Source organism: Saccostrea echinata, unplaced genomic scaffold (genome assembly GCF_033153115.1).
Source record: "Saccostrea echinata isolate AGI-Se365-2 ecotype Australia unplaced genomic scaffold, CSIRO_AGI_Sech_v1 ptg000029l, whole genome shotgun sequence".
Lineage (NCBI taxonomy): Eukaryota > Metazoa > Mollusca > Bivalvia > Ostreida > Ostreidae > Saccostrea > Saccostrea echinata.
Window position 1 is genome coordinate 9,006,215 of NW_026889778.1, and position 14,569 is coordinate 9,020,783.

Below are 14,569 nucleotides of genomic sequence, written 5' to 3' on the forward strand. Positions count from 1 at the left end.
CATGTTCACCCATCTCCTTTCTTCCAAAAATGCAGTGTTTGTCTGAATTAAAGGTTACGAAAATAAATACATTTTTTGTGTAGGAAGGTTTGCAATAAGTTCAGTTTAATCTTTAATTGATAAATGGGAAGAATGACTGCTTATTTTTCTTAATGAATCATATTTGATCATTTCTTTAGGCATGTACGTAACGACGTTTTTCTGAAAAGGGGGAGGGGGCTTAAAATAACAATTTAAAAATAAACAAAAAAAAAAAAAAAAAAAAAAAAAAAAAAATGTATTTCGGTAGGGGGTTAATCCCTTTTCGACAAAAGAAATTGAGCTAAAATGGCAGTGCTCAGCAATGTCGGCGATACCACCAGAGGTTACTCAGTAGATAGATACACGAATATCCAATGCGTACAAATTTATCAGACCTCGGGTCAAGGGGCGTTTTACAGATACTAGTATAACATGTCAAAATTTTTACGAACTTGAAACGATAGGTTATTAGTGTCAGCGAAGAAAATTTGATTTCTTTTTAAATCTGAGATAAAAACTTCTATCACGGTGCAAAATCGACTCTTGAGATAAATCTCAGTTTGAATATTAAAACATATATTCTTTTTATCAATTTTAATTACAAAACTGTATTTAATGTAAATTGCCCTCAATAATTTAAACTTCTTTCATGTCCATCTTATCAAAGCTTTTCACAGACTCTGTAATTTACTCAACACATGTCATTTTATCAACTGTTGTCAAAGAACTCTGTTATATACCAGTATATAAATTGCATGTGTACGGAGGTCGGACGAAATACTGGCCACTTCCGTCTGTGCCCCCGCATGAAAGTTAAAATTGTTGTTCATCATTAAAAGCTTTAATAAACTCGGAAACTGATTTACTCATAACTTTAGATTTATAATATGTGATTTCGGGAAGAGTCCTAGGAATACGACACTACTACTTCGGTCCCAGCGCCACTCATTTCACTGCCAACATTCCCTATTTCCATATCAACGACATATCTTATTAGACCCAAACTAAGCGGTCATACTTCCACAAAATTTGAGGACCACAAAATGAATTGAAGAATATGTAGGCCTAAGCCTTTAATTTTTTTCTTCAAACGAAATTTAGCGAAAGGAGGGGGGGGGGATTACATGATGAATCAACGTGACATAAAAAGAATTCAAACTTCAAAATATAATCTGAACTTATGATGACCGTATAAGGATATGATGATAATATGAAAGTTATATCCTCATCCTCAGTTTTTGTGATATTACATGTTCACTGCAAGACATACGAATATTGACCCGCTTATAAGTCGGTACAGTACAAATAGGCGGTGCAAATATTTTGACGGTTTACGCCAATAATGCAGTGAATACGACCAACTTTAAAATGATGTTTGTATGCCCTCTCTCGACTCAGGACGAAAAAATTGGGTCTGTAGGTAGGTGCGAATTTTTTTCTCCAGAAAATTTTAATATCAATGCTGAATTTTCAAAATCTATTTTCCGAAATGCAATAAATTAAGATGTTTCCTGGCAGTTAAAAAGAGTTTTGAGTCGGGCCATTTTTAGCCGGTCGGAGAGGGCAATCAACCAATTTTGACAGATGGTTTAATATGTACAATATCGTAAAAAAACATACATTACCCATGTAAAAGGGGAAAGGGATTGGCTCGGCACTTATTATTGCCTGTGTCAATATTTACCAATGTAGGACAATGAATACATGTATGTTCAGTATTGTAGGTACATATTGCCTCCCCTCCCCTAAGCTTCATTTAATTTGTCAGAAAACCTCCTCAAACTTCATTCTTTAACTTGTCAGAAAGGTTTAACTGGATTGTGTAACTGCAGATTCCCCCCTCCCCCCTCTTGCCGATCATTTTTTTTGTATCCGCCCTTGAAGCTTTCTTTCATAAATTCATCTAGGTCATGAATAAAATAACAAAAGATATATCCTTACGATGAAAAAATATCAAACAATGAACTCTGTAATTACTAGGAAGACGCAATGTTATCAGTCTTATCTTACAGATTCTTTTTAAATTTTTAAACAAAATATTTTTCATAAACTACAAATAAATAAAATTCAAGTATGTAAAATATCTAAACACATGTCTTTTATTTGTTTGTTTTTTATTCAATATTTACTTTTCTCAGAACCGTATATCAGAGCAATATTCACGTCTAACATGAAGTCGCAAGTGTTTAAAAGAAAAAAAACATACCGGGTATTTACCGATATAAAACCATTATCTGTGTTTTATTGATATGAGAAAACTTACATAAAGTATTTTTTTATCGGATTTTTTAAATCATGTGTGTTACAATTGACCAAAATTGACATTTATGCAAACATGTCGACACTCTAAAAATGTACATGTAACTTACTTCTGATACAGAGTCCAAAACACCTCTTCTATATAAAATTAAACTAATACACTGTAACAACTTGTATATAATTTAGATATACTTTAACGAAAACAACTATATCAAATATTGCATGTAAAATAAAGGCAGGAGATTTATGCATAAACTTTTCGTGTATGTTTTCGTGTGATAAAGTAATGTTTTTTCAATCAGATGATATTTCAAATATTTCTGAGAGGGATATAAAAGCGTCAGTTTGAACGTCATTTTTCAACGTCATTTTTAAAGATTATCTTAACATTTTCTTAACCTTTGATTCCCTATATCTCAGTAATTATTCTCAATATTTGAATCAAACTTTATATCTGTTTATTTTACACTATAATCTATCATAATCCATTGAAAAGTCAATTTTGAAAATTTTTACCTTAAGGGCCCTTTTCGCATGGGACGGCTCATATAATATTCTAACACACAGACAATTCCTAGATAATATGACAATACACTTAATCAATCTGATAACATCAACTTAAAATGATACGTTAATTAACATTGTTTGCACAGGGCGTATTTCTCTTCCATCAATTCATCTGTTTAATCTACTATATTCAATAGAGAATAAATTATAATGCCACCAACATCTGTATAAAACTTATACAAAAATTTACACATTACAGGAGTAATAGATACTATGATATGTATGGGATTAAATTATGATGGAATATTCATTTTATAATATGTATTTCACGTTATGAAGACACTAAGGGATACTTTTTTTGTCGGTAAGAATAATATGCAGTTTCTAGGACCCATACAAACGCTTTAAATTCAAGGATGTATGTTATACAAATTATAATTTGATAGATCTTTTTTATTTCCTCCATTGAATTTAGTTTTCGTTTTGTCACCAAAAAAACCCGTTATCTATACATTCAATAGATTTAAAATTTTCTGTCATCTGGTGGTAGAAAAAAGAATATGCTTTTTATGAAAAATGATGAAAAGCGCAGAACTTAATTTCCTTCTCAATTTCTTTTACGTTAGCAGTAGTTCTACAAAGTGGTCGAAAAGCTGAAGAAAGAAATATTTTTCACCTAATATGCATGTTCATGCTCTATTTATTTTTACTTTCGATTCAGAAATGAAAAGAAAAAAGTTTAAATGTTAAATGTTTAATTCGTGTGTAACATGTATTCCACAAAGGAAATGAATAGAGATTTTTTTTTAAATTGCATAAAAGTTTTACATGTTGGAAAAATCAAACATGTAATATACTCGAGGAAGGTTGTACACCTGTTTATATTTGCCTGATGCATTGGATTGAATGAGCTGTAGTAAGTCGCAGCCAATCATGAAAAACATTTTCCATCGGCTTATGTATCCATTCACTTAAAACATTTATCCACCTTAAGTTTGTAACGAAGAAGAATTCCCAACAAAAATTTATTATGTGATAAGAAAAATTGCATAAACCTATAAATGAAAGCAAAAAGTATGAAATTTGAACACCACAGAAAATCTACAATTTTCTAATATATGAATTTGATATTTGCACCATTTGGAACGACTAAATCCAAAATTATGTACCATACCATCTGTTTCAAAGAACTACGCACGCTAACTCTAGATTCCCGCCTACATTTTACACCAATTAATTCAATACTAATGGCAATTTGGTCATAAAATCAAAGTAGAAGAGTTCAATGGTAATTGACTAAAAATTTTAATACCAGTGTTAAACAAATAATTACTCTTAATTCCAGCTCCTTTTATAAGAGGGTAGACGATGTTTTCCATTGAAATCAGGCTTGAAAGCATCAGCATATTTAAAATATTCTTGGATATGGATAACTGTTCTTTAAATCTTTCCTTATGTTTTACGCGTATAAAATTAAACATATGTAAATGATAAAATACAACGTTTAAGTTGTAAACCCCTTCGAAATTGGTGGAAAAAATGAGCATTTTTGTCGTTTTTTGTCTGTAAACATGTCCCCCATATATATTACCTGTAAAAAGGAATTTTTGTTTCGGGGGGGGGGGGAGGGGGGGATGTTTTAAAAATATTTTCCATTTATTTCTATAGTGAAAACACAAGTTTTACCAAAATTATAGAGTTATCTCTCTTTGTTTTCCCAAATAAGTAATGTTTTATGAAAATTCATATAAATATATCAATATGAAAAATCATTCAAATATGTTAACTTTTGAAAATTGACTTGGAGCTAGTCGGGAGAACAATACTATCGTTCGCAGTTCTTTGTCTGTTGACCCCAAATATTATCTATACATGGTGTTTCTACATTACACGTAAAAATATCAGTTTGCAAAATATCAGCCAAATCTGTAATGTACCATTTCCAACTTTTTTTTGCGAAAATATTTGATGCTTACAGAGAATGATTCTTAATATTGTCGCCCGCGTGGCGTAGTGGTTAGAGCGTTCGCTCTAGAGTCGCGGAGTAAAGAGTTGATCCTTACGTCGCGGGTTTGAATCCCACTGTGGGAAGTGGAGATCGGTCCTTCGATCGGATGAGACCTATAAACCGAGGTCCCGTGTCGCAGTAGGTGCTGGCACGAAAAAGATCCCTCACTGGTCAATTGCCCTGAGTGCTGAGTATATTTCAAAATTTGTAGCTCTCCACCGGCAAGTGGTGGCGTCTCCATATGAGTGAAAAATTCTCGAGAGGAACATTAAACAATAAACAAAAAAAACTCTTAATGTTTCTTTCTTTACTCCCTACTTCATTCTCAACAAGATAAAACAACTGAGCCATATACAAACTCCTTCCCTTTAGAAGTCAATGACTAACAGGCTTATCAATTATATTCAAAATTTACATTCTTTCTTTAGTCACTATGATGGCATTGTATAAGAAGACACCCGATGTCTCCCGAGATGTCGCCGTTATCCCACACTGACGACGGAGAGATTCAACTAAGGTACATACAGAATACGAGTACTCAAAAATAAACACAATACTTAGATTCTGAAAAGAAAACTCCAGTCACTACGTTGGTCTTTGAGCAACTCCTGCAAGGCAGTCCCATACATTACTGCATGATAAACAACAGCGTTGAGAGACAAAACACCATTATTAGCAGTAACTATCAAGACTTGAATACTATCGAGTGCCAGCAGGAAGTTAGTGCCAGCAGGAAGTGGTACTTGTAAACAAAGAAGATGGTGTGGAACTGTATAAAGTATGACACGTGAGAAAAAAAATCTGCATAAAAATTTCTCACAGACATGAGATAGTTGAATGATAAACTTGAATTTTAGTCGTCTGTTCGAAGAAAAGGTTAAAAACATTTTACGTTTTCAAATCAAATCAACTATGGTTTCCTTTGAAGTGTCATGCAGCCCTTCCGATTGTGACAAGGTAGAGTCTATAACATAACCCAGTCACGGTTTCCGGGAAAATAAATTCCGATTTGAGACTCCACCTTCTGACAACGATATATCAAAACTTAAATTACTGTTAGAAAATATACAATCACCACATTCTTTATGACAAGTTTATGGGCAACAGCTTTGCATATGCAAATTTAAATTGTTTCACACACAATCAAATTTTGAAGAGAAAAAAAAATAAGATTAATGTATTCTTTTTCTGTCTAGTTTCACACTGTTTTCCCGTTCTGTTAAATGTATGGCTCTCCGATCCTATGAAAAATTGCGTTAGAAGGATGATCTGTACTATCTGTAATTGTATGAAAGGTTGGTTTGCTTCGAGAATTTTTCACTCACGTTGAGACGCATCCAACGCCATTGGAAGGCTGCAATTTTAGATACGTAGTCGACTCGACACGGGAAATTTAAACTTTAAAATGAATTGCGTTCGCACTGACAACGGTGACCCGTTTCCTTTTCCATACACTTACTACTTTGTATATAAACTTGAAAGTCTGCAGATAAGATCCATACTTGCTGGAAATAGGTAAGACAGCATCATATTATCTGAAATTATCATTTGTTATATCAAGTATGAATTTTCCGAGCTTTAATTTCAGTTTACGATTTTTTTCCCTAGTTTCAAACATGTAAGATGTACTTGTCACTCTTAAATATGAGTCATACCGTGTTGACATCATTGTCCAAATGCTGATTTTTTTTTTCTTTTGTTCCTTTGATTTTTAAGTCACTTGCATCAGTCACCTGAGTCACTCATGTTACCTATTGCTATCGGTTTTTGTCCGTCGTGGGACATGCGTCGGTCGTAGACTTTTGAACATTTTCAGTTTCTTATCTTGAACCGTTGAACCAATTTTGGACTATAGCATCAACGGGTGAAGGGATTCCAAAATTGTGAATGGTCCCTGCTCTCCTGGGACCTGAGGATTGGGGCTAAAATCGTCAAAACTACTGGACATCAAGCAATGAAAGTGATTGTAATTATGATTGTAATAACCAATGAGCCTTCTTCCAATATTGTGAAATTCATGGCCCCAAAGACAGAGGATCTGTAGTCAAGGCGGGGATCTAATGAACATATAGCGAAAATGCATAAATTCTTTAAAAATCTTTTCTTTCCGTGTATATTTAGCAAATAAATTAGGTGCATGGTTATGACTATAAGTGCCTCTTTAAAAATTGTAAAAATCTGGGTTCTTGTCAAGGGTTCGAGTGGGGGGGGGGGGGGATAGGCTCAATTGATTACATAGTGAAAATGCTAATTACTAATGAAATATGGAGATAACGAAAGTATTCAAGCTCAAAGTCCATTAAAACAGTACAAATCGGGAGAGAGCAAACAGCAAACAAAGTAAATGTATAGATATGATAAGCAAGGGTGCGCCTCTTCCAAAATTCTGAATTTCATGGCTCCAGGATCAGGGGTTTTGGCTTTAGGACAGGACTCTATTGATTGTATTAAGTACATTTTGTAGCTGCAATGTTATTGTTAATAACTCAATCGTTTGTGTAACGTGTATGATTGTTCGTTTAAGGGAAGAGATCGTGCGTGAATTGGGTTCGATCGTTTCAGCTTTTAATCGTGCGTGGACACTATTTTCTAAAGAAAATAACCCTTGAAATGAGTGGTTTTGAGGAATTTTCTCTTTAAATATTAGGAATGTACGACATTAATGATGTCACATTTCCAGAACTGTTCTCCTTCATGCCACATTGTTTCATGATTTATGATATTCATGTACTCTACTCATATTTAAGCCAATTTCGGGACTTTGAAAAATTGACTGTGTAGTGTAGGACAGCACCGCGGGAATTCCATCGGCATCAAAAGCAAGTTAAAGTTAACTTGCCTAGATGGCCGAGCGGTCTAGCAGTTCCTGTACTGCTAGGAGACAGATTCCGTTGGTCGAGAGTTCAACCCCGGGTTGGGGCGGAAGTGGGTATCCATGTAAATGTGAATTTCTTTGTGCTTTCTATATTAATATTTCTTCACTTAAGGCAATTATATTTGTTTAAGAGTTTTTCTAAAATGTGCTTTATATATATATATATAGAGAGAGAGAGGGGGGGGGGATCTAGCGGGAGGGAGAGTGGAGGTGGGTTCAGAGTTTAATTCAGAGATCAAATTTGTATATACATGTAACTTGTTAAGTCGGGAAATGACGTTGCCCCCAACTTCCCCTAGAAAACATATTTATCTATCTATAAGAAGGAAAGCAACTTGTCCCCTTCCCATCCTCAAAAATTAGTTTTTTTCCTTCCGTCAAAATCCCTCCTCATCCCCCCGGAAAAAGAAATCCTGGATCCGCGCATGAATTTGTAATATTTTCACTTTGTTAAATTTTAGATTCAAGTCGTGAGAAGTGTGAATATGAAAGGAATATATGCCTTTATTGTGATTTGTTGCATTCTCAACTTGCATCTGATACAAGGGTATTACACAACAGGGGTTATTCGCGACTACTGTTTAGAAAATGAGCTGCTAACAACCATCATACACATTGCATCAACTGGTATAATCTACAATGGATGTATACCCTCACCTTTAAACGAAAAGTGTGTTATTGTAGGTAAGTACAGTACCTTTGCTTCTCATTTAACAGATATAACAAATACATGATTAAGACTTTTTGGATTAAGTGTTGTACTTTCTTTTATTGTGGACATTTTTGAATCCATACTTTCATCAGATATTACAGTGAGGGGTTGGAGATGCCCTGGCAATTCTTTCCCGACTTTTAATGCCGCCGGGAGAATGAGATGTTGTACAAAGGAAGGTGAGTAGTGCGTTCGTATTTACACATCTCGAACATCAACTTTACATTTAAATGTGGTTAAAAAGCTAATTAAAGTGAAATTAAATATGCATTACTTGAGAATCAATAACATGAAGTCTACTTCCTTTATAAATAAATAGGTTTGGAGGTTCAGAGCTGCATTTTTGACTCTAATATCTACAACTTTGACAACGACTTTGTAGCGAATCCTCCAAAGGGGTTTCATCTAAAGGGTCGATTTGGTTTGGGGTAAGAATATATATTTGATTATTATAGTTGAAACATATTCCATAAACACTGAATTAAACTATTTTGGGGCCTCGATTTCAAAGAACGCAACCGCAAGACCTGCAACTTTTACTCCGAAGTGCTGAGCGCTTGGTAAGGATCAATTGCACCCTATCTTTTATCGACTAGGGGGTTGAACCCACAACTTTCGTATCACACAGCGAGCGCCCTGTTGACCGAGTTTTTGCGACGATCTGGATATCTTGATTGTGTTGTTGCATGTCCCGTTCGAGAATTTTTAACTCATACAGAGACCTCACCATATAACAGTATAGGACTTCCAATTTAGACCTTTACTCGGCCATTGAGCAGTGAAAGTTCTTTACAGTGCCAACGCCTGACACAAGGCCTCGGTTTTTAAAGTCTCATCCGAAGGACCTGCAACTTTCACTTCAAAGTGCCGAGCGCTTGGCGAAGAAATAGTTACTTTCATTATTTTATACATATAATATTTAAAAAAAAAAAAAACATAAGAACAAAGTTCTCCACCGTTACATTGGTGTACATGACCGGAACGAAATTTTATGTTAAAAAGTTTTTTTTTTAACCTACAGACTTCTAGAAAGCTTATTAACAGGTAAATGTATACTACAAAGTATAGATATGATAAATTTAAGAACTTTTTAACAAAACTAATGTACATGTAGAGCACTACTTGTGTGGACCCTGAGCTCCACGCAGAAAATAAATAAGCGAGGTTTAACCGGATGCTGTGTGGGGAAAGTTTGTCTGCGCATGAACCATAATGCTAGATAGTTCGCCCCTAGTATAACACCTTATGGCAAGTCAGAACTCGCCCGTCATTGGCATTTGTACATTGTATTTATAAGTCTATCCAAGCTTCAATTCTTCTTTCTCGAGCATATACATATATTTTTGTATTATAGTTTAACTTTTATAAAAGGGGAAGAATTACTTTGCTTTACAGCGAAAAGTAAAAACTTTCACATTCGACGATTATTCTTAAGAAGAAAAAATGCATGTAGGACAGCTTTCTAGCATAAATTTTGTGCATTGTATGCAGTCTTCAACTACGACAACACCTAGTTTTGAAAGTTGTCTGCCCTGTCAAGGAATACGATACTGTTAAATTGGACATTTTTATACCCCTCGCAAACGAAGTTTGGAGGGTATATAGGAATCACCTTGTCCGTCTTTCTTATGGACAAACTTGGTGAGTTCCCATTTTAGAAAAAGATTGCTTATGACCTGAGGGTATGTCGTGACCTTGACCCAAGGTTATTTGAGCAAGTTCAAGGTCGCTGAAAGAAAAAGTTCATAATTTGTGCCCGGTCCATATTTTTCTTATGAATAAACTTGGTGGGTTTCCATTTTTCACAAAGATTGTTTATACCCTGAGGGTGTGTTCACCCAAGGACATATGGGCAGTTCATGGTCACTGAAAGAAAAAATTCACAATTCGTGTCCGGTCCATATCTTCTTATGGATAAACTTGGTGAGTTCCAATTTCACATAAAGGTTGTTCATGACCTGAGGATGTGTCATGACTTTGACCCAAGGTCATTTGGGCAAGTTCAAGGTCGCTGAAAGAAAAAAGTTCATAATTCATGTCCAGTCATATCTTCCTTATAGATAAACTTGGCGAGTTCAAATTTTACGAAAAGATTGCTTATGACCTGAGAATATATCGTGACTTTGATCCAGAGTTATTTGAGCAAGTTCAAGGTCGCTGAAAGAAAGTTCATTATTTGTGTCCGGTCCATATCTTTCTTATGAATAAACTTGGTGAGTTTCCATTCTTCACGAAGATTGTTTATGCCCTGAAATTGTATCAAAGGTCATTTGTGCAAGTTCAAGGTTATTAACAAAAAAAAATCATAATTCATGTCTGGGCTGTATCTTTTTTATGGAGAATAATGCTGAGATGTTGGGAGTTTCAACTTCACACAAAGACTGCTTATGACCTGAGGGTGTGTCATGATCTTGACCTATAGGCACTGTAGAAAAAATTGATAAATAAGGCATCCATATTTTCCAATAGAGAAATACTTGAAAAATTGTTATTTATTTTTTCAATGTAATAAAAAAATGTTATATATGTATTGATGCTTTATTAGGCTGCGCCTTAGTTTCATTTATTAAAAAATATAATGAGTAACCGACAGATGCTTAAACGTGATATCTAATTCCTTAAATGTCAATATAGAATTGCGTCGGTTTATATGAAATCAACCTAGTACAAAGTCGTAATCGATCACAACAATTTATACCTTTCTGCTTACCCTATGATCTAGTGAACTAATAAGAGAAATAAAGTTTTATGTAAACTTAAGGATGAATATTAATATAATTGTTAAAGGCTAACATGTGGAGGTAATTTATATGAACGTACAGGGTGGTGACAAAAGTGAGTAAATTGGTGGATTTTGTGTGTAAACAAATTAAGGTAGTTAAAAACCTACTTTTGAGTTGTGTTTTGATTCAATACTTTGTAATTTGGAAGGCAGCTCTGCAGAGCTTATGTTTATTACTTTAAAATATCTTAAATAAAATTTTCTTATCTGATAACCAACTTAACACGACGAAGAATTGATGAATATAAGTTCTGTATGTACATTAAAGGGATTGATAGCAGGGCATGCTGAAGTACTGCTTTCAAATCAATAACTCTATAAATATGCATCATATGTCTTTTTTTTATTTTTTAAGATGAGCCAAATTTTTCAATAAATCTGATATCAGGAGATTGAGCAGGCCATGGTAAGGTTGGAATGTTATTTTCTTTCCAGGCTTTACTCATTTTTGAGATATGAGGTGGAGCGTTGTCTTCCTGAAATATGTCTGGTTTGTTTGTGAAATATTTGGCTTTGACTGACCACAGGTTCTCATCTAACACGTTTATGTATTTCTCACTGTCCATATTTTCGTCTGTGCAAGTTAATAATCCCTAAACGTGGTGTGTAATACAACCCCACACCATTACTTTCTTCACGTTCCTGTCAGTATTACCCTTCAGGTGGCCAATGCACTCGGGAAGGTACTTCTCTCGTTTTGTACTCCAGACTTTAACAACCCCACAAGCACTCACAGGTACTGCCATTTCATTACTAAATATGATCTTACTCTAGTTTGGACTACTTTCCATCTTAACTTACTTCTTGCCCAAGATTGATTGTTTGTTCTTTAACGTACCTCTCGAGAATTTTTCACTCATATGGAGACGCCACCACTTGCCGGTGGAGGGCTACAAATTTTGACCTATAATCGGCACTCAGGGCCATTGAGCAGTGAGGGACCTTTTTCATGCCAGCACCCACTGCGACACGGGACCTCGGTTTATACGGTCTCATCCGAAGGCCCGGTCTCCATGTCCCGCAGCGGGATTCGAACCAGAGACATAAGGATCAAATCCTTACTCCGCGACTTTAGACCAGACGCTCTAACCATTGCGCCACGCGGGCGACTCTTGCCCAAGAAACTCGACGTACTTTGTCCGACTCTCAACTTCTTGGCGATAGCACGCTTTCTAAGGTCACACTTGTGAATGGATCTCAGCATTGTTCTTTTTGACACAGATACATGGTTGAAAGTAATGAATTCATTAGTGATTTCCAGAAAAGTTCATGTCTGATTCCCCCGATTACTTGTCCGACAACTCCGATCGTCCAGTTTTTATATAGGTCGCCCTCATCTGTGGCAATTCTCAATAGAGTCGCTGTCCTGATACCGCTTCAAAAACCTACATATTGTTGCTGGAGTTATTTTCAATACTTTTAGATATTTCACTTTGAAACCGCTGTTAAAGCTGAACATGACTCTTAAATAGGCATACGCCATTTTCGATATTACTATCAACGATATCAGCACCGGGGTATACGCTTCGCATTCGTTACACCCGACTGCTTTATTGTCACGGGTATCGGCGTGGAATGGTTACCCGTGTTCGTGCTGGTTATCTAGCATTACATTTGTTTACATTTTATTGCAGTTACATGTACGTATATTTGTGTTTGTTTGCATACTGCACTGACCTGTGCGACTGTTGTAAGTCTCTTTGGTATCTTACGCTCCTGCATTAGAAAAAGTACACAGTTATTTTTTGTCGCTACGAGTGCTGTATACATACATCCGTCTACACCAGTAACAATTGATTACACTGAACAATGACTAAGTGAGCTGTTCTATAAATAGGGGTCCTCAGATATAGCAAGAGTTTGTTCGAATATGGCGGACAGATTCTTTTTACGAAGCTTCTTCAGCTTTAAGTAACTCCAAAATAATTGTTTTTGTCTCACCTGTCATTTCCTGTCGTTTGGTATCCATTGTAAACTAATGGCGGTCTATAGTAGAAATAGACACTAAGTCTTGTACCTCAGTCTATACACTGAAAAGCTAACACAGTCGTACCAAAAATCACTCTTTTACATGACAACAACACTTGACGCTCTAGCTTTATGTAGCGAACACTTTATTTGTATAAACGCGACTTCAGCAATCAGAATTCAAAATGGCGGAAAATTTACTCACTTTTGTCACCATCCTGTAGATGACTGCGATACTTACACGTTTTTTTTTTTTACTAATGTTGATGCATTTACTTCTCATTCACAGAAACCCGAACGACCCATTCGGTTATAGGTTAGAATATTGTTCTCTGCAACGTCGACGTCATCAATATTGAAATCAACCCTGTGTACCATCTGACATCATCATCAGTAATCGATCGACCTCATCTTTGTGATATTAATTAGAGAGTGACGACAAACTACATGGTATCAGAAAAAAAATCTAATAAAGATGATGATATACCAATTTTTTTTCCCTTGTATTCTTATCCATCACATATAAACAGTCTTCATTACAGTTGTTTGATCAGTTCCTAATTTTGATCAGCTCCGAATAATTTAAGAGCTGATGAATGAATTTAAAAGTGCAAACATAAATTGATACCTACATGTATGGTAAGAACTTTAATTTTAACATAATGCCCTCATATATTTACAGCACCGCCGAATCGGTTTCCTATTCGGAACTTGTCAAATGACTGCACTACCAAAGTTCATTCCTTAATTGTGTATACTTCCCGAGACGTACAGAAATTAATTCCAAAATTGACTTTTTCTTTTTAAATAAGCTTGGGCCCTTGGTCATTCACATGTATACAAACGGTGTTTGAACTGCAGTGAACAGTTGTATATTATGTGCATAATCTATCAGCGTTTCAAAGTTTATGTTTTCACTCTCGATCGCAAGTTTAAGTCTCTAATAATTCTTTTCGAGCACAAACATTAATTACGTTTCCACCGAACACTGTATAGCCATGTTGTTTACTAAGGTAAAACAAGATGTGTTTGTGACACACTGATGCCCCCGTAAGGCAGCTTATGACGAAGGTTAAAGTTTTCAAATGCAAGTCAAAATCCAGGCCAAAAGATAAAAAAAATGTTGATACCCAAGGAAAGGTTTTGTCTCGAGGAATATACCTGTGACATTTGAAAGCCCTAGCTGCAACTGTTCAAAAGTTACGGCGAAGGTTAAAGTTTTTTATAGGTAAGTAGAACGTCAAGGTCAAAGTTGTTGGTATCCAAGGGAAGGTCTTGTCACACGAATTACATATGTGAAGTATGAAAGCCCTAGCACCAACCGTTCAAAAGTTATGGCCAAGGTTAAAGTTTTCAAAAGTAGGTCAAACTCTTATGTCAAGGTTAAAGTGGTTGGTAACCAAAGAAAGTTCTTGTCACAAGGATTGCATATGAAAA

At 35.3% G+C, this 14,569-nt stretch overlaps 1 protein-coding gene across 1 annotated transcript; it reads left to right on the plus strand.

Annotated features, from left to right (window-relative positions):
• Nucleotides 1-6,253: 6,253 nt before the first annotated feature.
• On the plus strand, nucleotides 6,254-13,581 carry LOC133194456 (uncharacterized). Its single transcript, XM_061330412.1, has 5 exons — nucleotides 6,254-6,310; nucleotides 8,132-8,354; nucleotides 8,475-8,561; nucleotides 8,702-8,810; nucleotides 13,422-13,581. The coding sequence occupies exons 2-5, from the start codon at nucleotides 8,156-8,158 to the stop codon at nucleotides 13,489-13,491; spliced, it is 465 nt and encodes a 154-aa protein (XP_061186396.1). The 5' UTR covers nucleotides 6,254-6,310; nucleotides 8,132-8,155; the 3' UTR covers nucleotides 13,492-13,581.
• The last annotated feature ends 988 nt before the right edge of the window (nucleotides 13,582-14,569 follow it).